The 25,349-nt window shown below is 45.3% G+C and overlaps 1 protein-coding gene across 2 annotated transcripts in view; it reads right to left on the minus strand.

Moving 5' to 3' along the window:
* Positions 1 to 25,349, minus strand: part of SIK3 (SIK family kinase 3) — a 255,887-nt gene that overhangs the window by 110,372 nt on the left and 120,166 nt on the right. For both annotated transcript variants that reach the window (XM_075546636.1, XM_075546635.1), the window contains exons 2-3: positions 10,475 to 10,591; positions 5,129 to 5,192 (exon numbers count right to left, since the gene is read on the minus strand). In XM_075546636.1, coding sequence (XP_075402751.1) covers positions 5,129 to 5,192; positions 10,475 to 10,516 — 106 coding nt within the window. In that variant the 5' untranslated portion in view covers positions 10,517 to 10,591. The remainder of the gene's footprint in view (positions 1 to 5,128; positions 5,193 to 10,474; positions 10,592 to 25,349) is intronic.

A 25,349-nucleotide genomic window follows, 5' to 3' on the forward strand; every position in this document is an offset into this window, starting at 1 on the left:
TCTGTAGTACCACTTCTATAATTTCGTGTGTAAAATTTGACATTTTAGATAACATACAAGAGTGCTTCAAAGGCGGCAGGTGTCAAATGTGCTTGACACACTAGGGGAATGCATGGATTGTGATAAGATATGCAAGAGCCTCCAATAAGAGTATTTTTTTAAAAAGAAGAAAGAAAACAATTTGGAGCATCCTCAAAAGTTAAACACAGAATTGTCATACAATCCAGCAATTCCATTCCTAGGAATATACCCCAAAGAACTGAAAGCAGGAACATAAAACAGACACCTGTGTACCAATGTTCATTTGCAGGTCTACTTACAAAAGCCATAAGATGGCAACCACCTACATGTCAAGTGGCTGGATAAGCAAAAGGTGGTATCTCGTGGACAGGGAGTGTTACTTCGTCATAAGGAGAAACAGTGTGCTGACAAGTTCTGCACCATGGGCGAACCTTGAAATCATTCTGCTGAGTGAAGGGACAAGTTTGGTATGCACCCATTTGCATGAAATATCTAGAATAGACAAAGGCACCGAAGCAAAAAGTCGACTAGAGGTTAGCAGGGCTTGAGAGGAGGCGAGATAGAGTTATTGCCTAAGGGGAATAGAGTTTCTGTTTGGAGTGATTAATATTGTCTCTTTTTACCCTTAGTGAATGTGAACTCATATGCACTATATTTTCTGATGTATCTGAATTACTTTGTAATCATTATAAATTGATTGTTTAATCAAGAAAAACCAGTGTGTGTGTGTGTGTGTGTGTGTGTGTGTGTGTGTGTGTGTGTGGTGGGGGGGGGAATAGAGCTTCAAGAAGTGTCTGTAAAATGGGAATTAAAAGATAAAAGAGACTGTAACTTAGACGCACTTACTCCCTTTTTGGGGTTAGCCTCACGCCCTACCTGCCTTGTTCCTCACTCTATCCTCTATAAGAGTTTTATAACTCTATATTGCTCAAAAGCAGATATATAGTATGTGATCACATATCACAGACTCACACACTAATTTGACCTATGCTCGCTTTTCAGACAACAATTATTCAGCATCCCTGACAGTTAAAAACTTTTGTATTATAAACTTTTATTTTTATCTGTGAACCCAGGACAAAGGGCAGGTATCTGTTTCACAGGCTCTGCCCAGGCCCAGGACCATTCCAGCGCCCCCAGGGGCAGTATCCCTCACTTTGGGAATCAGGGTGCAGGGCTGTCCGGACAATTTTGCCTGGAAAATCATTAGGACATCAAGGAGACAGACGCCTGACTTTCATGAAGGTTAGCCTTCTGGTTGTAGCTGATGGTGAGCGAGGGCACTTGCAGCTTGCTTTCACCTTGTGGCCTGAACGATGGTAAGTACTAAGAAGAACCCTGACTCCAGCGTCAAAGCATATAAGCCACGGGCTCTGATGGCCAGTGGCACTCCATCAAGGCAGCCTGTGTAGCTGGCGGTTCCCCCGCATATTTCATCAGCTTCTCCTGTAACTAACTTGGAGTTCAGTACATTGGTCTGCTGTTCCAGGGCCACGCCCTTAGTCACAGAGGCTTTTTGAAGCCGCTCCGACGGTAGCAGCTCTGGGTAAGGGTGCCTTCTGGTTGGATTACCTTACTGAGATCCAGCGCTCCCCTATCCTTACCCAGAGCAGGGTTCTCTCTTAGGGAGGCACAGCTTTGGGTTTGCCAGTCACCCTGGAATGACAGTGGTTCACGTAGAACACTCTTCCTTTCTTCCCCAGAACATAGCCAGCTCTTGAGTTCCTAATTGTCAACTGACTGGTCTACTGTTTTCATCAAAGTTCTGTGGCCTGAATTATACTAAAAATGAATCCAGTCCTTTTAGTGACTGGTGTATGGGGTCGGTGTTATATTTTGACCGGAGGCAGTAAGAGCTCTTCCAGTGTCTGATGGTTTGGTTCTCTCATACAAAGTGATCAGCCTATAGTTTCACCTGTAACTGAATATTCTCTGAATTGCCTTTAACCACAACTTCACTGTTCTTAAAAGTGAGTTGGAGACCCGCACTCAGTCACCGCCATGGAGTCAATTCTGACTCACAGTGACCCTGCCGAGCGGAGGAGGGCGTCAATCGCCACAGGAGCGTCAATCGCCACAGGAGCAGAAAGCCTCAGCTTTCTCCTGCAGAGCTGGGGGTGGGTTTGAACTGCTGCCTTGTGGCTAGCAGCCTACTCACTAAGCTACCAGGACTCATAAAACAGCACTCACCTTTGCAAATGAAGTCATTTTTTTTTTAAGCTAGAGATTAGGAGCTACCAGTTTTATGGCAAATTCTCTAGCCAGAGCTCTGGGGTAGGGTGGGGACCATGGCAAGTTTATCGCTATTTGACAACCTTGTCCTAGGAGCTAAGCAATGGATGAAAAGGGGCAAAGTGGGTCTTCTAAGCTTGTTGCTCCTGGCGTGGAATCCCTGCCTCCAACGGTGGCAGTGGTAGCAGGACTCCAGTACTGAGTGTGGCGAGCCCACACTTCTCGTGGGGGCTGGGGGGGAAGAAGGCAATCTGTATGTAGATAGGGGCAGGGTGAGAAACGGGGACGTCCTCTCCTTCTTGGGAAGAAACCTTTCAACTGTGTTCTGCCTTCAGGAGTCTGAAGTGCTACCCTGGAAAAGGAGGCACGGGATGAAGCCATCTGAGTTCAAAGGTCAAGGGCGCCTGGCTTTCTTAGCCGTTTTCATAGAGGCTCTGGAGTGCATGTGTCTCCGTTGGCTAGTCACCCTTGGGGTACTTTCCAGAGGATTGGCATGGGGGGTGGGGGCGATCCCGTTCACCAGTTACACTGGCACGCGCTCTACCCTTCCGCATGCTGCGAGCCGCTTCCTACTGACTCTTCCCAGGTGATCTCATTAAGCTCCACAGGTGGAAGCCGTACTTTTACAGACTAAGAAACCCAGTCTGGCCAGAATCATTTCCAAATGTCTTTCAGGTAAATAGGCAAACAGGTGGCAGACAGCCATTTGAACGCCTAAAGCATTCTTTCATCTTGGATGAGCCAGCCGGCAGTGAGTATGGTTAGTTTGGTGGTGGTGGTGCTTTGGATTTCATCTTTTATAGATGCCCCTTTCGAGGTGTTCTTGAGAATGAGCGTGTATGCGATACCTGTTTCCCTGTGCGGTCAGGAGCATTTCTTTCGTGTCACACACGATTCATCAGAAGTACTAGGCTACACTCTCTCAGAGGACAAGCACATGGGATTGCTCTCGGTCCAGCTCTTTAAAAACTCTTCTTTCTCTCAAGAACAGGCTAGGTTAATCAGATCATGTTGGTTTCTTTGATGATTAAACACTAGTGACAAGCTCACTTTTCTCCCAGTCACAAGACATAACACAGACAAAAGGTAGCTCAAGCATTTGATAAATCATTGTGCTTTACAGAGCAAAGCTTATTTTTAGAAGTTGTTCACATAATTCAGATTGTCTATCTGCTTTGGGGTGAATGTGTATTTGAATGATGGCAGTTCCAGTCTAACATCTAAGGAGCCCTGGTGGTGTAGTGGTTCCATGCTGTGTTGCTAACCACAAGGTCAGCAGTTCAAAACGACCAGCTGCTCCTGGGTAGAAAGAGGAGGGTTTCCACTCCCATAAAGCCTTACAGTCTGGGAAACCCACAGGAGCAGCTCCACCCTGTCCTGCTGGCTCGCTCCAAGTTGGAATTGAGTCCATGGCAAGGAATTTTGTTTTGTTTTTAATCCTAGCATCTGCCTGGCAGGTCCAGCCAGAGTTTAGTCCTCCAGTGGCAAATGTTCCCTACCGAATCGGTGAACCACATTTACCAGTTCATGAATTCCCATATAGCCAAGCCCCCCAGAAAGACGCCTCCAGGCCCCTCCAGAAGGTATGCACATGGCCACCTACATTACTGCTCTCACCTATACATATTTTGAAATGTCCAAATGCGAGCTCAATAGAGGCACAAGCAGTTTAGCATTCAACTACTGACCAAAAATTGGAGGTTCCAACCTGCCCAGAGGCACGTCAGCAGAAGGGCCGAGATCTGCTTTGGATCGGAATCAATCATGGGAGACTGGTCTGTAGAGCTTTGGTTGGTTAGTTTTTTAGCTTTGATTTTTCTCTTCCCAGCATTTTTATTGGCACACAGTTCACCCATGATACAATTCAACAATTCCGTCACATCATGAAGAGTTGTACAATCTCCACCAGGGTCGGGTTTTGTTTGGCTCACAGTACGAAGTTTATTTTTATGACAGTTTCTTTCTCTAGAACATGAGCTCAGAGGTGGGAAAGCCATTAGCATATACACAGCACACACCCTAAAGCAGTGGTTCTCAACCAGTGGGTCGAGACCCCTTTGGGGGGTCAAACAACCTTTTCACAGCTGTCGTCCGATTCATCACAGTAGCAAAATTACAGTTATGAAGTTGCAACGAAAATAATTTTATGGTTGGGGGGGGGGGTCACCACAACATGAGGAACTGGATTAAGGGTCCCAGCCTTAGGAAGGTTGAGAACCACTGTCCTAAAGGATTACTACAGCTTCTTAAATTCAGTATCCGTCTCCAAACTTTGCGATAGTTGGATTTCTTTAAAATAGCACCTTCCTCACATTCTGATCACAATTTTCATTCCATCCTCCTTGGCTTAGCAACAGAAGGCACACGATTGCTGGGAGAGGTTTTCCAAGCCTTGCCATCACAACCGGCCAGTCGATGATTTCTCAGAGGATTCCACTTTGAAAATGATGAATACTTATGAAAATTTCTTACCCTCCCAACTTCAACCACAACAAGACCCCCATCCAATAAAATAGTTGCCAAATATGAAGGGCGGCTTCTGGGAAAGTCAAGAGAAGGCCTCACATTCGTGAGCAGGCTGTGACACCTGGCAACCTCCAGCAGCCCCGCCGGCACTAGGGAAGCCCCTCCCTGCTCAGAAGGGATCGTTAATCCCGACTTTCAACCCCTGATTCCTTTGCTAAGGAAGCAGGAAGGGGGTGGAGAGATTGTCCTAGGTGAACGAAAACCAAATTTTAAAAATGATTTTGTTGATAAAAGTGATAGCGCTGAAGGGCAGTGTCCAGTGACAGCTGTCCCCACAGCCAAGGCACTGAGCAGCCATCTTGACGTCACCACGGTGTGTGCTGTTAAAGAAGGCAATGAATGTACTTACCAAATATCTCCCCGCCGCTAGCATATTCCGTCACCAGATAAATCATCCGATCTGTCTCCATGACCTGGGGCAAAGACAGGAAAGTGACAGACAGTGACATAGATGACAGGCTGAGGTCACAGGAAGAGAAACGAGTGGCTCCTCCGTTATCCTGCCGATGGCAGTGAGCAGGATTCTTTAAACTCACTGTCGTCAGGTGGATGCCGACGCAAAGGGTCCCTACAGGACAGGGTAGAACTGCCTGGGTTTCCGGCTGCCATCTGGACCAGAGGGCTCGCCACATTCTTCTCCCACGCAGCACACGGCGGGGAGCGGCTCAGAGCTGACCCCCTACACCACCACGGCTCCTGCACTGCTTACAGGAGAACTTACACTGTGCGGTGGGAGCGGGAGAGACTCACAGATTTTAATAAACATCGTTAAGGGAAGAAAAGTGGGCAATAGGTAATAATAGGAAATTGAAAATATTAAGTACTTGAGAGACAGAGCGAATGAGTTGGTTCATAATGTCTCTGCGATTACAGAAACCCCATAACACTGAGAAGCAAAGAAGTGGCCAAGAGCCCAAACCTAAAGTTCACCGGCCACAGCAATTATCTGAACCTCAAAATACCGCCTCCCTCACAAACAAACCCCCCAAAAACCCATTAGGAGAATAATAGAAATAACGAATTAAACAGAAATCATGACTATTTTTTTATTTTATGAATGACAATTCTTCTATCCACTGCCCAATTATTTAAAACTGGGAACAATAATTTTAAATACCTAAAACATAAATCATTAATTTTCATTTTGGCATGCTCCCTACTTCGTGTGGTCTCTGGTTTGCTTTGTTTGTTGGTCCCTGTACTCTTTTTTGTAATACGCCGTCTTTCCTTTTATCGTGACTCTTTCCTGACACTGTACTTAAAAGTAATACATGTTCATTATAAACATTTTAAATAGCTGAGTGTGGGTAAGTAAGAAGACAGCTCCAGGTTTTCCTCTTTCCAACATTTTCTAGCTTATATTGTATATTTCTTTATAGCCATGTTGTAAAATACAAATATAATAAGAACTGCGTATATAATTTAAAATTTTGAAATTGAACTCGAATCATCTATTTATTCCAATTTATCAAAAATGTCACACTTTCACTGATTTTGCTAAATGTGCATGGCTTCATTTTTCAATTCAAATAAAATTCAAATAAAAATTATTCAGTTACTCTAGCCACATTTCAGTATGCTGCTCGTGGTGAGCAAGCGGGACAATACATGCGCTTCTGGATTGTCACTGTACTTTACAATGTACCTTTGTTTGTTTGTGTCTCCTCCTTATTCTTCGACATCTTTACACAAAGGTACTAGAGAATAGTATTGTGTATTATCACAGACCTGTCTCATACGTTAACGTCCTCATACTGAGCACTTCATCGTATGTCTGCATGTTACTTTTTCAATATAATAAAAAGGTGGTTTCCGGTTTTTGTTTGTTTATGGGATACACTTGAGTATAAGCCGAGTTTTTCACCGCATTTTAAATGCAGTTTTGGTGGTAGGTGCCTCGGCTAATATTCAGGTTGGCTTAAACTCTAGTATATACAGTACTTGTTTGTCTGAAACCTTTTGTTTGTCGTATGGATTTCTAATAAGGCACTCTTTGTATGTTGATCTATTACCACAAAAAGACAGCTCTAAATATACTTGTGGAAATTTGGAGAAAATTAAATTTTTAAAAATCACTTTCATATATATACTTTTGTCTCCCAGGCCCTTTATTGACCACAAGTGTTTTTTTTTCATTATTAAACTTTGAAAGAGTGCAGAAGCGGTTTTTTCTGAAACATATTCACTCTTCCTAACCCGGACTCCAGCAAATGCCCTAAAAACTGCCTTGGAAAGGTGTACAGGTGGTCCTGCGAGCTCTTCACCTTGGCAGTGCAGGGTCTCCCGTGAGCAATATCAACCCCCCCCACCAAGCAAAGTGAACGCTTCCCGGAGGGCACTGCTCAAAAGCAGGAAACCTTGGGCAAGACAGATACACTTGGTGAATCCAGCTGTAAGGTCAATACTTACAAGTTAACCCTCCTGAGAGAGGTCAGCTTAAGCCCTACAATTAATGTAAAGGTTGTTTTCCCTCCTTAAGGTGAGGTCAAGCAGTTTGCTCAGCTGGTCGGACAGGGAGATAGTCGAGTCTGCACATACAGGCCTCTGGGTAATTGCAGGGAGCTTTCCCAGGTTTGCTTGATGCCAGAGAAGGGCCTGAAAGCTGCAACCACCTGTAACTACGCCTGCTTTCTTGTCAGAAAATCCAGGTGGCGAGAGCATGCCCGCCGTGTCACCGTGTCTAGTGCGTGCTTTCTCCAGCCACGTTCCTGGCACAACGTGAGAAGCGCCCCAAAGCTCCACCTCTCCCGAAATAGCTCTAGCGAGCACCAGCCAGCTACAGCAAGAGCCTCCTCTCCCACCGGACCTGAAGGCCTAGCCATCCAATTCACTGCTTTTGCAGTGAGTCTGGAGAACCACAAAATGGCTCAAGGAGCATTTTAGCTGAACCTCTCTCCGCATGCATGTGTCCATTGGTCTGGCAGTCCGGCTTATAGTCAGTGTCTTTCACACGCACCGATCCTGGCTCAGGCTCCCTCGTCCACTGTCCTACCTTTGCAAGTACACAGGAGATGGAGAACATCATGACTTGGTGCATCTTTATCTTCAGTGACATCGTCCTTTTTAACACTGTAACGAGGCTCACAGGGCAGCTGACTGGCCCAGTGTAGTATGTACACTGTGTGTCTTTTATATGAGTGAGGTCATGCATTCTCTGTCCTCTAGTGACTGGCTTATTTCACACGGCGTAATGTCTTCTAGCTCCACCCACATTGTAGCTTGTTCCAAGACTGCATTTCTCTTACTGGCTGAATAGTATTCCGATGTATTGGATGTACCACATTTGGTTTATCCATTCCACTGCCGATGGGCATACGGATGTGTTCATGTTGGGCTACTGTGTTGTAATAAACACTAGTGTACACGTCTCTTTTTGAGACGCTGCTTGCAAGTCTTTTTAGGAGATGCCTAGCAGTGGGTTTGCTGGCACAGGGCAGTTCTACTTTTAGGTTTTTGGGGTCTCACCACACTGTACCATTTTGCATCTTCACCAGAAATGGATACAGGTTCTAATTTCACCACATTCTTGGCAATAAACAAGGGAGTACACACCCCACCACCACTAAAACACCTGGAATTGTGCTGGTGGATCAGAGCTTTCATAGTGTGTATTATTTTTCCTTAAGGTGAGCATCCAACAACTTGCTCTGAGTTAGTGCACCCAGTGGCATCGCCTGGGAAGGTTCTCTCTGGTCACAGTGAATTTTTTCATAAAAGTAGTTTCACTGAAACCTTGTTTTTTTGTGTGTGATAGTCGATTTAAGAGAACTGCATGCAGCTGTGACATTTTTTTCTGCTCAGGAAAAATGCCGCAGAGACTGTTGTGATGTAGAACACAGCCTACAAGGGCAGCACTACGGGAAAAAACTTAAGTGTATGAGGAGTTTTTGTCACTTCAAAAAAGGTGAAGTGTCACTTGATGACAAACCTCATTCTGGATGTCCATCAACTTCCCAAACGAAAGAAAACGTTGACTCATAGCACATTGGGAGTTCATTCGACCAGGCCAAACTGTTAATCAAGCTTTCTATTTAGAGGTTCTGAAAAGATTGCTTAACAGTGTATGACAAAAAAGACCTGATGTGTGGCAGACAGGGACTGGTTTTGCCACCACGACAATGCACCTGCTCCTGCAGCCATCTCAGCGTGCCAGTTTTGGGCTAAAAACGGGATGCCTCTCTTGCCCCCTGCACCTTACTCACCTGACCTGCCCCGTGAGACTTCTTGTTTCCATGATGCAGAGGGCATGAAAGGACAGTGACTTGACATGTGGAAGAGGCGAGGAAAGAACAAGGGAGGTGCTGTCCGCCATCCAAACAGATGGGTTTGAAACATGTTTCTAAGAAGGGAATCGCAGGTTTGACCAATGTATTGAGTGTAATGGAGAGTACTTTGAAGGTGATATGGTTGCTTTGTAAAAAAAAAAAAATTAAATACATAGCTTTTGGGGGACGGGGTGGGGGGGTTACAGGGTTTTTGGGGGAGTGTCCCCTAGAATGTTCACTTTGTCTTTGTTTTGAAAACTTATTAGCCATACCAGAGGGAATGATCTGGTATCTGTTTTTTAATTTGACCCTCCGTGAGGGCTCATGATGCTGAGCATCATCTTATATGTCTTCTTCAGTAAGCTGTCTACTCAAATCCTTTGCCCGTTTTATGACTAATGTGTGGTCAGTTTTACATAACTTTGCCTATTAGATTCTTGTTGGGCATACGGTCTCCAAAGAGATGACGCCAGTCAGTAGTGTGTCTTTTTCACTCTTTTGGTTGAGAATGGCATGCTTTGCAGTGTTAGCTAGCCCTCTGTTCACAGCTAGGCCTGGTGGCACTGCCCCTCCTGCTCTTCTCACAGTGTTGCAGTTTTGGCTTGCACATTTAAGGTTCTTAAGCCATTTTTTATTTGTTTATGGTGTGGCTCCTGTTTCATTTTTTTGCATGTACAAATCCAATTTTCCCAGCACCGTTTATTACAGATTCTTCCTTCCACATCAAATGAATGGGCTTAGAACTCACTCCCTCCCACAGAGTCAATACTGACTCATAGCGACCCTATTAGGGCAGGGAAGAATGGCCCCTGTGAGGTTCCAACACTGTTACTATTTATAGGAGTTGAAAGGACTGTCTTTTTCATGCGGAGCCACTGATGGTTTCGAACTGCCAACCTGGCAGATAGCAGTCCGACAGGTAACCACTACACCGCCCGGGCTCTCGGACTTAGCACAACTTGTCCAAAACCATTTCAACATACGCTGTCCTTCTTTTCCATGCTTCCTAGGTTATTGAGTATTTTGGAATATATATATATATATATATTGCAACATGAAGCTTGGACTTTCCTTAGTTCTGTTAACTTGCGAGATACCAGGTGCATTCTTCTCTCGAGGTTTTCTACCTGTAGGTCTTTGCACATTTCACTACAATGCTTTACCTTCTCTTCTCAAATCGCCCTTTGAAAAGTTCTGTACCGGTCTTTGACCTCATCATTTCTTCAATTTGCTTTAGGTACTTGATGTTCAAGAACAAGTTTAAGAGTGGCCGATCAGGAGGTAACCAAGGGGAACACAGAATACCAGGTAGGGAGGTGGGGAACAGAGGATGGGCAAGCCGTAGGCTGAACAACGATGACAAAACGCTACAGCTGCTTACACCCCCACCTTTTTCACAGGTCCGTCTGCGCTCTCTGTGCTGCTCTTACCTGGTAGAGCCTGATGATGTGCGGGTGGCAAAGCAGCTTCATAATTTGAACTTCCCGGAAAATCTTCTTCAGGTTTTCTTCATCCAGCTGGGTCTTGTCTATGATCTTGATAGCAACCTGGTGACAGAAGAGGAGACGTAGCTCTGAAGCCGTACGTGACAGTAGGTGGGTTGTGCTTACTGAACACATTCACGAGATTATAGGATTATGGCAGAGGTGTTATTTAACTGCAACTGTTAGGCATAGAATATCGTTGTGTTGTTCACTTATCGACTATTATGTTTAAATGAGGCTTTGGCACATTTTCACATTGTATGCATTTTAGTTTTATCCTATTAGGTACAGATATGATTTTATTATTATTTGTTTATTTGAAGAGTATCTATGGCTAAAGAGTTGTGTGAAGATGTCAAAATGATAAGGGGTGGCCTGTGGTAGTTACATCATCTGTGTCAATTTGAGGATTCGGAGGAAGGGGTGGAGTCTAGCCTGTCAATCAGGTCACAGCTTGATGACCTCATTTTGGTGGCGTTAAGGAGATAAATAGCTCACTGGAAGCGAGACAGAGGCTGGTGGAGCCAGACCTCTGGAGCCAGAGAAGCCACATGGAGACCCTTGCCAGCTCTGGATCCACAAGACTTTGTACCCACTGGCCTGTGATCGTTGTGCATTCGGGGCCACTGCATGTGTTTCCTGAGTCTGAAGAGGACTTAAAATAGATTGGCATTGGACATATGGGCTAATAACAGACTTATGAACTTGATCTGGACTGGGCTGGGATGCTTTCTCAATATTCAACTGCTCTTGTATATAAAGCTCTTTCTTATGCACCTATGAGTATCTATGGATTTGTTTCTGTAGTCTACCCCAACTGACACAGCGTATGAAAACTCATTTACAGGGAAGATAAACCAATACACACGCTGCCAGTATTTTCTGTGCAGACTGTCGAAGAGGAAAGTGAATTTACTCTTTTTTTTTTAAGGTAGAAAATTGATTCTTAGCAGATAGGGTCTCAAAGAAACAGACCCCAAATGTTTCTGGGTCTGTGGCCATTTCTTAAAGTGACTCAGTGAGTGAAACAGCATGACACAACACTTCATTCCCCTACAGACGTGACTACAGTCTGGATCAACTCAAGCTCCCGAGTAGACCAGGGTACACAACGGTGAAGGTGGCGGCTGCAGCAGCAGCGATTACCAAATACCACCATGTGTCTCCTACATACCGGACATAATTCTCAGTGCTTCGCAAGTGCTGATTCGTTTCAACTTCAAAGCAGCCCCACGTTACTACTCACTCTGCAGTAGCACTCAGCAACTTGGGACCAGGAAGCAAGTCACTGATCCAAGGCAGTATGTGGCCGACCTAGGGCGAAAGCTCAGGCAACCTGGTCCTGCAGAACCAAATTCTTAGCAATAGTGCTACTGAATTCTGCAGAGCTCTCTGTACTACACATTCACTGCTTCCACACAAAACGTATTTCTCTTACTTGCCCAACCCAGTATTAGTCGATGTCCAATAGCTCATGTAGTTCAACACAGAATGCGAGACAATGGGGGTGGGGGGGCGGGAAGAAGGACAATGGAACTTTTCTTTTTAATCGACTAAATCTAAGCTCACTCACTCTCTTTTCTCAGTGAAATACTGGAAACATCTGTGTTGTCCCCAAATCTCTCTCCATCGCAGTTTCAATTCCTCAATTGGTATGTATGCAATAAACATTAGGCAGATGAGAGACTCCTGTGGAAGCACCGGAACTAAGCAGACCCTAAAGCAGGTCCTCACACTGACCCCAGAGCCGACCGTCAGTCACCTCGTTCTCCCCCAATAGCGCAGGTTCAAACCGCCAGGCTCTCGGGGAGCAGGTGAGTGCATGAACATGGCTCCCCCATGGCTCCCCCCAGGCAAATGCTCTTGCTCCACGAAATTTGCCACCTGACTCATAGCAAACACCACACACACACACACACACACACACACACACACACACACACACACATACACACACACACACACTGCTAATTCTTAAAATTCCATTGTTCTATCCATAGCCTGGCCAGGAAAGGAAAACATTTACTGAGGAAAAAAGAAAAGAAAGAATAAACGGGGAAAGCAACATTTCAACACTAACAGTGTTGGCCCACAGCAGCCTGCTGCAAGGTCAGCAGTTCAAATCCCCGCCACCCCGGGAGGCAGGTGAAGAGTTTTCGTCCCTGCGAAAGAGTTACAACCTGGGAAGCCCACAGGGGCAGTCCCACTCTGCCCTCCAGGGTGGCTGTGCATTGGCATCAACCCGATGGCACTGAGTTTGTTTTGGTATTAAAGTATCTAAAGAAAGAAAGACTAATTAATTACGACAGACGACTAATTAATCACGACTTCTAATTAATCACGACAGACGATGGGCACAAGGACGAGAAGTGACTTTGTTTCAGGAGTTTCGATGCGGACTCCTGAGAGAAAGTACAGGGAGGCGAAGGTCAGCTTGATTTTAAACACTGGTTAATTACTCAGCCGCTAGCCAGAGGGGCAGGGTGTCAAGCCACCAGCTGCTCCGTGGGGAACGCCGGGGGCGGCTGACCGCTCCTATGGAGCGTTATTATTTCCAGGGACACAGCGCAGGGCAGTTCGGCTCTGTCATCTATCTCTATCTATCTCTAACGCTGCCATGTGCACACATCGACTCGGTGGCCATAGGTGGGCGTGTGTGTTTGTGTGTGTGTGCGTTTCCATAATGGAGTGTGATGGCATGAGCTGGGTGCGATGGCTCAAACTGTAAAACTATATCAATATGGCCGTATCCCAAAAGAATTCACAATCCAGGAAAGAAAAGATGCATGAAACAGAAAGCATAACATGTAAGTGCAATTAACATAGCTCTGTATAAGGTTTAAGCGGGCATTAGTGTTTGGTGGGAAAATCCTGGCCTTCCGTGTGGGACCCAGGTTCCACTCCTCGCCAGTGCCAATGTGCCGTGTGCCGCTACCACTCAGCTAGCTCTGCAGGGGCTGCATGTGGCTCGGATGCTGCTCAGCTTTCAGTGGAGCTCCCAGACTACGATAACCCGGGGTCCACGCAGCCTCTCCCAGGTGCCCGGAAAAACCAGCCAATGAAGACCCAAGGGATCACAGGGGCCCACTCCCCATCTCACCAGAAGAGACCACGAAGGTGGCCTAACTGGAGAATGGAAAGTGGGGAGGTGAGAATTTTATGAGGAGAAGAGTAGGCTTGTTAACAAATCTCGGGTTCTTGCTCGCCTGTAAAAAGCCTTGAACCATATGCCCCTTGACCACGGCTAGCTTCCCTCCTTGTCTTCCTTCCTGTGCCAGATCACACACAAGCTGCTAACGCGGGCAACACATCTGGCCACGGCTCCAGCCTCTCAGCAGCTCCCGAAGCAAAACAAACCGTGGTGCACAACATCCCTTCATGGGACAATACCCACTTCCCACTAGTAGTTATCAATAAAACCTGGCACGTGAATGCGGCATTCTGGTCGCCCTGGCGGACATGTGCCTACAGCACAGCTTCCTGGAAACAGGTTGCAGGTGTGCCTAGAACGACGTGGAGGTGCGCTGCGTCACCGCCAGCCTCCAACAGCCTCATTTGTTTGCCCCGGGGAAGTGATGATCAGCTTGTGTGTGTGGCTGATGGGCAAAGTTCACGAAGCACCACCAGGACTTATTCATCTAAATAACACGGTATCAGTGGTCTGAAGATTTCCGACTGAAATACCTTCCTCGGTCCAAGAGCTGAAACAAAACAAACTCATAGTGGGCCTATGCCCATGCCGTATAAATTAATAGCTGGTACAGAGTAACTGAAGGGTACTGGGGGCAAGGTTTGCAAAGAGACCTGGTGGCACAGTTAAGCATCGGAGTGCCAAGAGAAAGGCTAACAGTTCAAACCCCCAAGTTGCCCCATGGCAGACAGATGAGGCCATCTGCACGCTCAGAAACCCTTTGGGGCAGTTCTAAGTCTATGGACTAGGCTTGCTCAATCAGAACGGATTCCACACAAGAGGGGCATGGATGTCGGGGAATAGTTTCCCCGTCAAGGGAACACACGATGTCTTTTGCTCCTGTTGGGTACTAGGTCTCACTGTAACTGGAGAGCCGTACAGTGGCATCCCTGACTCGCAGTGATTCACCCTGAATCTCACTTGCATGCTGAGAAAGTCAGAAAGGTAGAGAGAAAACCAACCTAATGAGGACAAATCGGTTATTAAGATCTTAAAACAAAGACTAAATTTCAGGAACCATATATCTGATAATAGTCTAATATCAGATATATATGCAAATATATACACATATATTTGAAAACTTCTACAACTTTGCAAAAAGACAGCACTGTAGTCTAAATATAGGCAAAGAACTTGAGTCAGCATTTGACCAAAGAGGGCATTCAAATGGCCACAAGCATAGGAAAACATTCTTAGTCATTCCCAAAGGGGGCGGGGCAACAAGAAAGCCACTGCCTCCGCTGTCCTGTAGGAAGGAGCAGGACGGCCCATAGGGTCTCCAGGGACGTGGATCTTTACAGAAAGCAGCCAACGGTTGCATTGGTCTCCTTCAGAGCAGCCAATGGATTCCACCAGCCAGCATGTGAGTGCTTTAACCACCGCGCCACCAGGCGCCAATATTTCTGGGCCTCAAACCCAAAGGGGCGGTTCCACTCTGCTCTATAAGAGACTTTGTTTCTGAATCCAACGGATGGCAGTGAGTTTGATGTGGACTATGGAGTAATGATCGTCATGTGAAACCTGTACGAAGAGCAAGAGGCAGTCGGGTGAACAGAACCAGGCGATAGTGCGGGGCTCGAAATAGGGAAAGGTGGGCATCAGGGTTCTATCCTCTCACCAAACTTATTCCATCTACATGCTAAGCAAAAGTACCCTGCGAGACTGGACGACGCGAAGAACTGGGCTTCAGGGTCAGAAGAAGGGGCACTGATGACCTGCAGGTGACTGACCCAGCTAGCTGTGCTGAAAGTGAGAGGAAGGAAGAAGCCCTTACTGACGAGGAGCCACGCCTACAGCCTCAGGAGAGACTCCACCTTAAAATCTCAAAGCCCCCAGTAAGAGGATCAATGGGAAAAGGCTGCAATTTTCAATGATTTCATTTTACTTGGATCTGCAATCAGCACCCATGAAAGCAATCAAAAACCCAAATGATGTGCTACACTGGACAAATCTGCAGCCAAAGATGTCTTGAAGGTGTTTTTGTCTGTCTGTTTTTTTTTAAAGGAAAGATGTCATTCTGTAAAGTAAGGCTTGCCTGCTTTGAACAATACAATTTTTAGTCACCTCAAAGGCATGCAAAAGCTAGAAAATAAGTTAGGAGGGCCAGCGAAGGATTGATGCTGGCTTGAATTTTGATGTTGGCAATGAAGACTGAAAATACCATGGACGGCCAGAAAAATGAACAAACCTGTCTAGGAGGCAGGGGAGCCAGAAGGCTCCTCTGCGTGAAAATGGTGAGACTCCAGCTCAAGTACTTAGGCTATGTTATCAGAGGAACCGTCCTTGAAGAAAGGTATTGTGTTAGAAAAGGAGGGGGAGGGAAATAGTGACTCTACAGGTCAGAGTAGAATTGCCTCTGAGATTTTCTGAGCCTGTATAGAAAGCCCTGTCTTGTACCCACTCCCACCCCCACCCCCTGCGCGAGCGGCTGACCTTGCAGTTAGCACCCCAATGCATGCTCATGATACCACCAGGGCTGCGTAGAGTCAAGGGAAGGGTCAGTGAAAACGCAGCAGACCCTCAGGAGATGGGCTGGCAGGGCAACTGCGACCCTGGGTTTAGCCTTAGCTGTTTTAAAGACAGCGCAGGCCGGGCAGAGTTCCCTTTTGGTGTCCCCAGGGTCAGTGTGACTCGAAGCCAATCAAATGTATCAAGTTCTTATCATCTCACCACATTGAAGGCGAAGATTTGCCTAGAGGCTGAATATAGTGGACTCTGTACGCTACGCAGATCCACCTGACTCCCAGTGAGTTACCATGAGCACGTGGCCTCATTTTCCTGTGCCTCCCCATCTACAGGACGACGGCAACAGAAATGTCCTTCAAGAGCTGCTGGGAATTAACTAAATCACGGTTTGCAATGTGCTTAGTATGATATCTGGCATATGGTCAATATGCAATGTACATTAATAACACTACAATTATGATTTTTATTACATATTCATTATGCATGTATATATTTAAGACTTCACTAATATATATTTTAATATATTTATATATTTTATATATACATATTTTTAGTGAAGTCTTAAATTTTGGGCATTCGCTGGCAAGGATTAGATTTGCTCCACCAAGCAACATGATCCTGAGTCAGAAATGCATGAATTTCTAACTCAGATGCTGAGTTGGGGGCCACAAAATAAAAGCAGCTAACAATTTGTGGGCAGCATTCAGAATCAACCGTCTGCTGCCAGTTGATGTGGGAAGAACATGGAAGGAAGTGAGCCAGGGGTGGAGGGGGGTGGGGAGCATTCCATTCAGGAAAGTCACCAGGAACCACAGGATGGAACCACAGCAAGACTTGACCCTGGGGACCCTGCCCCAGAGCAAGAGCTCTGCTCCTTCACAGTTGGTCAGGCTCCCCCTGCCACCTCTACTAAGTAGCTGACACTGGAGAGAGGGGCACTTCATGGTACATGGCTAAGGTGATCAGATTTTAACATTGGTAAAGCGGGACACTATTGACCCGGGGTGGGAGTGGGGGGGGGGGTTGGTTCTTGATCAAAAGTTTGGTCTACATGGAGCAACAAAAACTTTCATAGAACATAAAAATGGTATTGTAATATTTTTAATGTCGACATAAGTACTATTTACAAATATAATACATTAAGAATTATGTATAGTATTATTTTATTCTTTGGCATATTTTTCATTTGAGTGAATTTTTTTAGTAGATTGCTGTCGTTATTTAAAGGGTCATGAAAATTTTCACAAGAATTTGTTAAATTATATTCCACACATAAAATGGCTTTCAAAGTCTCAACACTTCATTGTGATTTTTCTGATGTCCACACTTTATTTACTGTAGAAAAAATGCATTCAGTCGCAGCATTAGTTCCTGGTAAGGACAGTGCATATTCCACAATTTTTAGTGCATTATTGTATGGAACATGGTTTGTTTCAAAATGATGAAATAGCTCTAACTATTTGTTCTCTATTGTGATTTTTGCTGGTGCCCAAGATTTAACCTTTTCCTTATCAATATATATATATATATTTTCATAATGATACCTCATTAAAAAGATCATTTTTGGAAATAATACTATATGGGAAATTTTGAGTAATATGATTGAATGATTTTTGCACATCATTCCAATTAAGTTCTTGTAACCCAATGAAAATGTTCAAGATCATTGTAATGTACCGTCCACTCTTCTAAATAATCTATGCAGTTACTATAGAACTTTTTAACGTGATTCATGATATCTGCATGATTTATTGCACCTTGTTCTTCTAGCTGGCTTATACTATTACAGAGAGTTAACGGAAGAAAATTATTTTCTAACCACTCTTTACACTGAAATTTTAAATTATTAACTTCATTTGCTACTTCGATTACCGAAATTTTTCACCTTCAATAAGTTTTATAGCATTTTGAAAAAGAGCGCTTGATTGTGTACAAACTCTAGCCAAAGTTTTGAAGATTCTTTTTCAAAAAACTCTTCTAAAATTCTAGGACACTGATCCTGTGATAGAAAGTAGGATTTCAAAGGATCACATATTTTCAAAATTCTTTCAACAGCTGGCAAAAGGGCTAACCAGCGCGTTTAACTGTATCCAACTATTTTCTGATATTCGACTTCCATAGTTTCACAAAATTCTTTAAGCATTTCAACGTGCAGTGTACATATAGAAATAAGAATATATTTTAATAACAATATTTTCCACATCTACGGGCAACGAATCAGCAGCTGTTGGAATGGCGTTATGTATTATGTATATCCCCTTCCTGTTTTCCTGCCATTCCCTAGCTTGTCGTGCATTCTTCCCAAAAATCGGGACTTTTTTAAAACGCCGCGGGATACAGGACAAATTGGTAAAAATCGGGACTGCCCCACCAAAAGCGGGTCTGGTCACCTTATACATGGCCAAAGGCATTGATGGCTGATAAGCCAAAAAACCAAACTCACTGCCATCACGTCGATGCCGACTCATGGCGACCCTAATAAGCACTGGGTACAACTGAGACTGTAACACATAATAGGAGTAGAAAGCCCACGCCTTTCTCCTTTGGAGGCGGGAGGTTTCAAACTACTGACCTTGCTGTTACCAGGCTTTCCTTAACAACCAGGCAGCCAGGGCTTAACAAGGCTCCCGAAAAGTCAGCCCGGCCCCTTAGCTGCAGGAGAGCAGAGGGTTCTATTTGAAAAGTTGATCCTATCCAGGCTGCTGGTGGTGGTGCTCGATACTACAGAGGCAGTTCTGGCTCATAGCTCCCCAATGTGACAAAGTCGAACTGGCCCAGTGGGTTTCCAAAGCTGGAGTCTTAACCTGGTGCCAGGTCTAGCTAGCTCTTACCACGGAGCCTCTGGATGGGTTCGAACCAACAAACTTGGTTCAGCTGCGAGTTTAACCAATGAACCACCAGTGTCCACAGCAAATGATAAAAGGTAGGGAAGTAAGAGCCAAACTCTCCAAGAACAGGATTGCTAACTTGAGACAGAAAGCTTACCAGGCGCATACTTGCACTTCCATGAGAATGGATGTGTTCTTTATTAAAGGACAAAGAAGGAACCGACCAGTAAGTACTTTACATTTGCCTGCTCTGACAAGACTCGCTTAGCCTGCAGGGAGCGTGATCCTGTTACCTGACTCTCCCGGATTAATTAAACATAGCATTAAGATTATATCAAATATGCTAAGTAGATACAGATTGTGGAAGTCCTCAAGAATTGCTCCACTCAAGATATTTCCATTCAATAAACCTTTCTTTTTTAATTGGGATGTGGGAAGGGAAAAAATGCAATTGAGATCACATCCAAAATTAAAGTCACCGTGTTTTACTATTCATTCTGAAAGAGGAAAATAGCCATTTCCCTCTTTAAATTCTCTCCCTTCCCAAAACTGTGGTTCCCTTCACTCGTACTCATTGTAGCAAGCACAGTAATGCTTACAGGGGATGATGGGGGGGGGGGGCACGCGGCGGGTTTCTTCACAACAAGCCATAGTTCACTTTCATATCCTGACACCACGCTCAGAGGCAAGGCAGGCTGGCAATGAAAGCCAATGAGCCAAGGCAAAGGTCCAGTACCAAGACACAAACAAACCCCTTCGTCCCTCGCCTGTCCCTCAGAACTCTGTAGTTACGGCTCATGAGGGCGATGCAAAGACCCAACGGGGTGAAGTTCCTCCAGAAAGGGAGCAACATGTGTGAACCGTGTGTGCCCAGGCGCCCACAAGGCTGCTGCTGTGCTTGGGCGCGTCCGCTCGGTTCCGGTGCTACGTTTAGGTGTATGGACCTCAGTACCACTGAACGAAACACGGCTAGGGTGCTGCGTCACCCGCACACCAGTGCATGTGTTTGATAACACCGTGACAGCCATTAGCTGTATTCACCTCGCCAAGAATCTTCTCGCGTTTAATCATTCCTCTCCAGTATCTCAAACCAAATGCATTGATTTTTCCTCTTCACGTTCACGTTAAGCTGTTACAAATACCATGGCTTGGGTCAGGCACACACTTGTCCTCAAGGCAATGGCTTTGATTTTGAACCCTCTAAGGAGGTCTCTTGGAAGGAGCTCTGATGGTTACGACCCGGTTGCTAACTGCAGCATCAGCGGTTGAAAACCACCAGCTGCTCCCAGGGTTGTAAAGAGTTACAGTCTCAGAAACTCGCTGGGGCTACGCTGTCCTGCAGGGTCCCTGTGGCAGCATGGGCTTCATGGCAGCATGGGCTTGGGTGGTGGTGGCTGTCGGTGCTTGCTTGTAGCAGTTTAATACAACATCTGACCCCTTGACCGCTGCTCTCCTGAGCAGGGATTGTGGATCCAAGTCAAACGAAATCCTTGACAAACTCAGCATGTCCTCCAACAATGACGAGACTCATCAGACTAGGAGTGGGATTTCCCCCTAGCTTATGTTGCGGTGCAATCCACACTGAAGGCTGTAGGGTGTTTTGGTTGCTGTTTTGCTTTTCCTTTAAGTTTTATTGGCATCTGTTTCACATGTCGTACAATTTAATCTTCCAGTCTCATGAATGAGATCTGTGCGATCATCCCCACAATCCACTTCAGAACGTTTCCTTTCCGCACTCACTGTGAGCCCCCAGTTCCCCTCCTTCCTCCCTGCCATTCCCCTGTCCAGTGACTGTCTACATCCATCCGTCCATCCTGGATTTCATATTAGAAACTGCACAAAACACAACCAGGAGGCACACAAACCAATAAACAAAGCTAAACACCAGTGACTAGACAAAGCTCACTCAGAGGGAAAGAAGAAAATATTAAAACTGCACATGCCATAATCAACTTTATGAGCAGCTGCCACCTTGTGAGGAAGCACAGGCCACAGGAAGAGCTCACGTGTCGTTATTCTGAGCAACGGCATTAGGTAAGCTCTTAGGTGACAGCCATTTGGAGTTACTAACTCCAAATACACGAGCATAAGAATCAAGTTCCCAGACTCAAACCACAGCAACTGCAACCAAGTGGCACAGAGGCAAGTGATTCCCACCCAGCCCTTATTTTGCACATCCATGTCCCAGGCAGTAAACCACCGACAGTCATTGGAATAGTGCCTTAAAGCCTAAGACAGACAAGCATAGCCACAGGGTGCCAGGAAATGCTGTGTGCCAGGCTGATATGCTTGACCTTGAAGAGGCTGCGTGGCATACAAATACTCAGAAGAGTCGCAGAGGAGTTGTATGGTAAGCCGTCCAGGCCGCAGAAGCTGTAGGTTTAGATCTTCATCAGCAAGCACTTCAAGTCCTTGCTTTCAGCCACCAAGGTTGTACCATCTGCTAATCACAGATTGTTACGGCGTCTTCCTCCAAGCCTGATGCTGTGTTCTTCTTGTTGTAGTCCAGTTTCTCATATTATCTGGTCAACACACAGACTAAGTACAGTAAAGGGACACAATCTTGACACTCATCCTTCCTGATCCCAAATCACTCAGTATCCCTGCTCTGTTCGAACAACTTGGTCTACCGTATGAGTTCTGCATGAGCACAATTACAAGAATTCCCATTCTTCACAATGTGATCCATAATTGGGTGGGTATGAGCCACAGTCACATAAGAACACAAGTAAGTCTCTTTCTGGTCTTTCTCTGCTTGCAGCCATAACACGCCTCATGCCTGACCTCTTCTGGACCGGCCTTACATTTCTGACAGCTCCCATTAAAGTGTTATTGCAAACATTTAAAAATTATCTTCAGCAAAATTTTATTTTACGTGTGATGTTAATGATATTGTTAAATATTTTCTGCATTTTGTAGGATCGTCATTCTTTGGTGCAGGCACAAATCGGATCTCTTCTAGTTTGTTGGCTTTTTGCCAGCAGCCAATCCCCATCTTACTATGTTCTTACGTACAAGGACCCCATGCTACACCAGCCTCCAGTCGTTCCTACTCCTGGCCTGCGGCCACAGCCACCAGGCCTTCTGTTACTCTGCTGCTCTTTACCAAGCATGATGTCCTTTATCAGAAGCGTCCCAGTATCCTGGGTGGGTCAAAAATACCTCGTATTAAAAAAAAAATACCTCGTATTTACATAGCTCTACCCTGTCATTTGGTTCAAGTCACGAAGACCATGTCTAGCAGTGCAGTATCAAGTCATTCACCACACTGAAGGCTACCTCCTGGCTCTTCTAGCCAGTGCCCATGTCTTACTTGAATGACTCTCTCTCACACACACACCTCTCTCTCTCTCTCTCTCTCTCTCTCTCTCTCTCTCTCTCTCTCTCTCTCACTCACACACACACACACCTCTCTCTCTCTCTCTCACACACACACACACACCTCTCTCTCTCTCTCTCTCTCTCTCTCTCTCTCTCTCTCACACACACACACACACACACACCCCTCTTTCACAGTCACACCATCTAACAAGTACAGCTCTTTTAAAAATCATTTTATTGGGGGCTCTTACAGCCCTTATCACAATCCATACCTTCATCCATGGGCCAAGCACATTTGTACATCTGTTGCCATCATCATTCTCAAAACAATTTCTTTCTACTTGAGCCCTTGGTATCAGCTCATTTCTTTTCCCTCCCTCCCCCACACCCCTTCCTTCATGAACCCTTGATAATTTATAAATTATTATTTTTTCATGTCTTACACTGACCAATGTCTCCCTTCACCCATTTTTCTGCTGTCATTGTGTATCTCATTGTGATCAGGTCTCCCTTTCTCCCCCACTTTACCCTTACCCTCCTGGTATTGCTCCTCTCATTTTTGGTCCTGAGGGGGTTATCTGTCCTTGAGTCCCTGTGTTTCCAGCTCTTGTCTGTACCCGTGCAAGTACAATTCCTACTATCACAATCAACACTCACAACTGAATCATATACACCTATCAAAATCTTCCCCCACTCTCTTTCGCAAATCTATCGGGAAGAGGAAACTCGTCAGTGGGAACTCCCCTTTGTTTTCCTCATTTTGGGACTAAGCAAACCTAGGCTACCCACTGCTTGCCTTGCTGCCTCCATTTTAGATAGCCAATTTCTAAAGCTCCCCTCCCTTACAAACCAGTACTCTGTGACAGGCACGTTTCTTGTCAAAAAATCTTCTGTTCCAGTTGGAACTTTGAACATCTGCATCCATGAGCAAAGTCCAATGGAGAGCAAGTCATCACACTGCAGCAATTTACACAAGCTCACAATGTCAGACATCTTCCTCTTCATCTGAGCTGCTCAGGTCTGGTCAGCTCATTCCAGCCATCCAAGCTGGCTGGAGGGCCACATACCTCCCTGTACTTCAGAGATCAGCCAGCCCTTTCTCTCATCCCTAGCTTCAGTGGGCCAAGTCAGCAAGTGCCAAAGGAATATTTCCAAATTCAGCCTGTCTCTTCATAGGAGCAGTACTTTCGCCTTATCCTCCGAGATTACCCAGGTCTTTCTGCCCACGAGCCTCTGGGTAGCCTCCTTTCAGTTAGAATGTATTACACATTTGTACCACCCAAGGACTCTAATTCCAGGGGGGGGGGATGTTAGTTCCCATTAATTCTGACTCATGGCGACCCCATGTGTGCTGGTGGGTTTGAACGGGCAGCCTTAAAGCTAGTGGACCACTTATGTTAGGGAGCTATTTTAAAAGAGTACCCTGGAGCCCTGAAGAGAGGGCAGAAGGGGCATACTCGTCAGAGAGGGAGGGAGAGAGAGAGAGAGAGAGATGCTTTGAATAGAGAGTAGGAAAACAAAAGCAAATTGGCATCGAGTCCGAGCAGCTCTAGAGGGCTTCTAAGACTGTAAATCTTTACCGAGCAAACAGCTTCATCTCTGTCACTCAGAATGATGCCAAGTGTGCCGTTAATGGTCCATCACTTAACCAAAAGTGAGTTGGGCAAAAAAATAGAAAGATGGAAAAGAAAAAGGGTAAGCACTAATCTAATAGTTTAAAGTGTCCACCAAAGATATCTGAGAGTGATATATCATAATTGTTATGAAAACTCTTGAAATTAAAAAAAAAATTAAAGTCATAGTGAGAAATTTAGTTTTAAAAAGATAAAATTTTAGTCCCAGAAAAGAAAAATTAGACATGTGGGACAAGAACTTGGCAATGGCCTGCATGTGAGGTTAGGGGGAGACAGAAAGCTGAATGAATTTCAAGATGACTTCTCTTAATGAAGTACATGCTAGTCCTTCTTGGCGTGCCAGATCGTAGGTAAAAATAACCCAGCCTCACAGAAGGATATGCTCGTCCCAAGAACAGCATTTGTCAGGGAGCCTGCTACTGCTACACACATTTAGAAGTAACACCTGGAATACTTCAAAACCTCTCAAAGCACCAATCCAGAGCGGGAGCTAAACTCAACTAGCAGGTACAATATTTGTCGCTCCCCTGCAGAGGTTTACCAAACCGCGTGCCTAGCTCCAAGAACATTACCTGGGCGGTGCTGCTCCTGGTGAACAGTCGGCAGCCATTCATATTTAAGTTGTTTTAGATTACATTAATGGACCCTAATAACAAGGCCTGCAGGAAGTCGAGTAAACCAAGGAACACGGTAAGCAGTTAAACGGCTATCCTGAATTTATCATCTTGTTACAGCTCTCAATTATTAGATAATAAAGACTAAGGATAAACAGGAAGTAATCACCCTGTCCTCCCCAGTTCCAAATTGGATTAGTCACGCAGCATCTTTAGATGGCAGTACTGTGAAGAAGCAGTTTGTCAACAGGAGGATCTTCATGAACCGGTGCTAATGGCCCGGGGTTGTCTGCCCTTGGGCAGCCTGGAGGGAAGGAGCCAGCCCTCAGCCATCAGGAGCGCTGCACCAACTCTTTCTGATGGGCTTTCCCACGGACAGGTGCTAAACAGATAATGCCCCTTTCGGGGTCCCATCAGAACAGAAACGCTCTCTGTGGTAGTTTGTTTTGCATTTATTCAGGCTCAATACATTTTTATATATTCAATAATCAAGTTTTAAAATGAAAATATTTTATTTTCTTCTTTCAATTTTTTCTTTTAAAAATCACTTTATTGGGGGCTCAGACAACTATCACAATCCATTCATCCATCCATTGTGTCAAGCACATTTGTACTCTTGTTGCCATCGTCATTCTCAGAACATTTGTTTTCTACTTGAGCCCTTGGTACCAGCTCCTCATTTTCCCCTCCCTCCCTGCTCCCCTCCCCCATGAACCCTTGATGAAAAGATTTTATTTTCATGAGTAGTGTTTGTGTTTGTTAGTTGAA

The sequence above is a fragment of the Tenrec ecaudatus genome, chromosome 4 (genome assembly GCF_050624435.1).
Source record: "Tenrec ecaudatus isolate mTenEca1 chromosome 4, mTenEca1.hap1, whole genome shotgun sequence".
Taxonomy (NCBI): domain Eukaryota; kingdom Metazoa; phylum Chordata; class Mammalia; order Afrosoricida; family Tenrecidae; genus Tenrec; species Tenrec ecaudatus.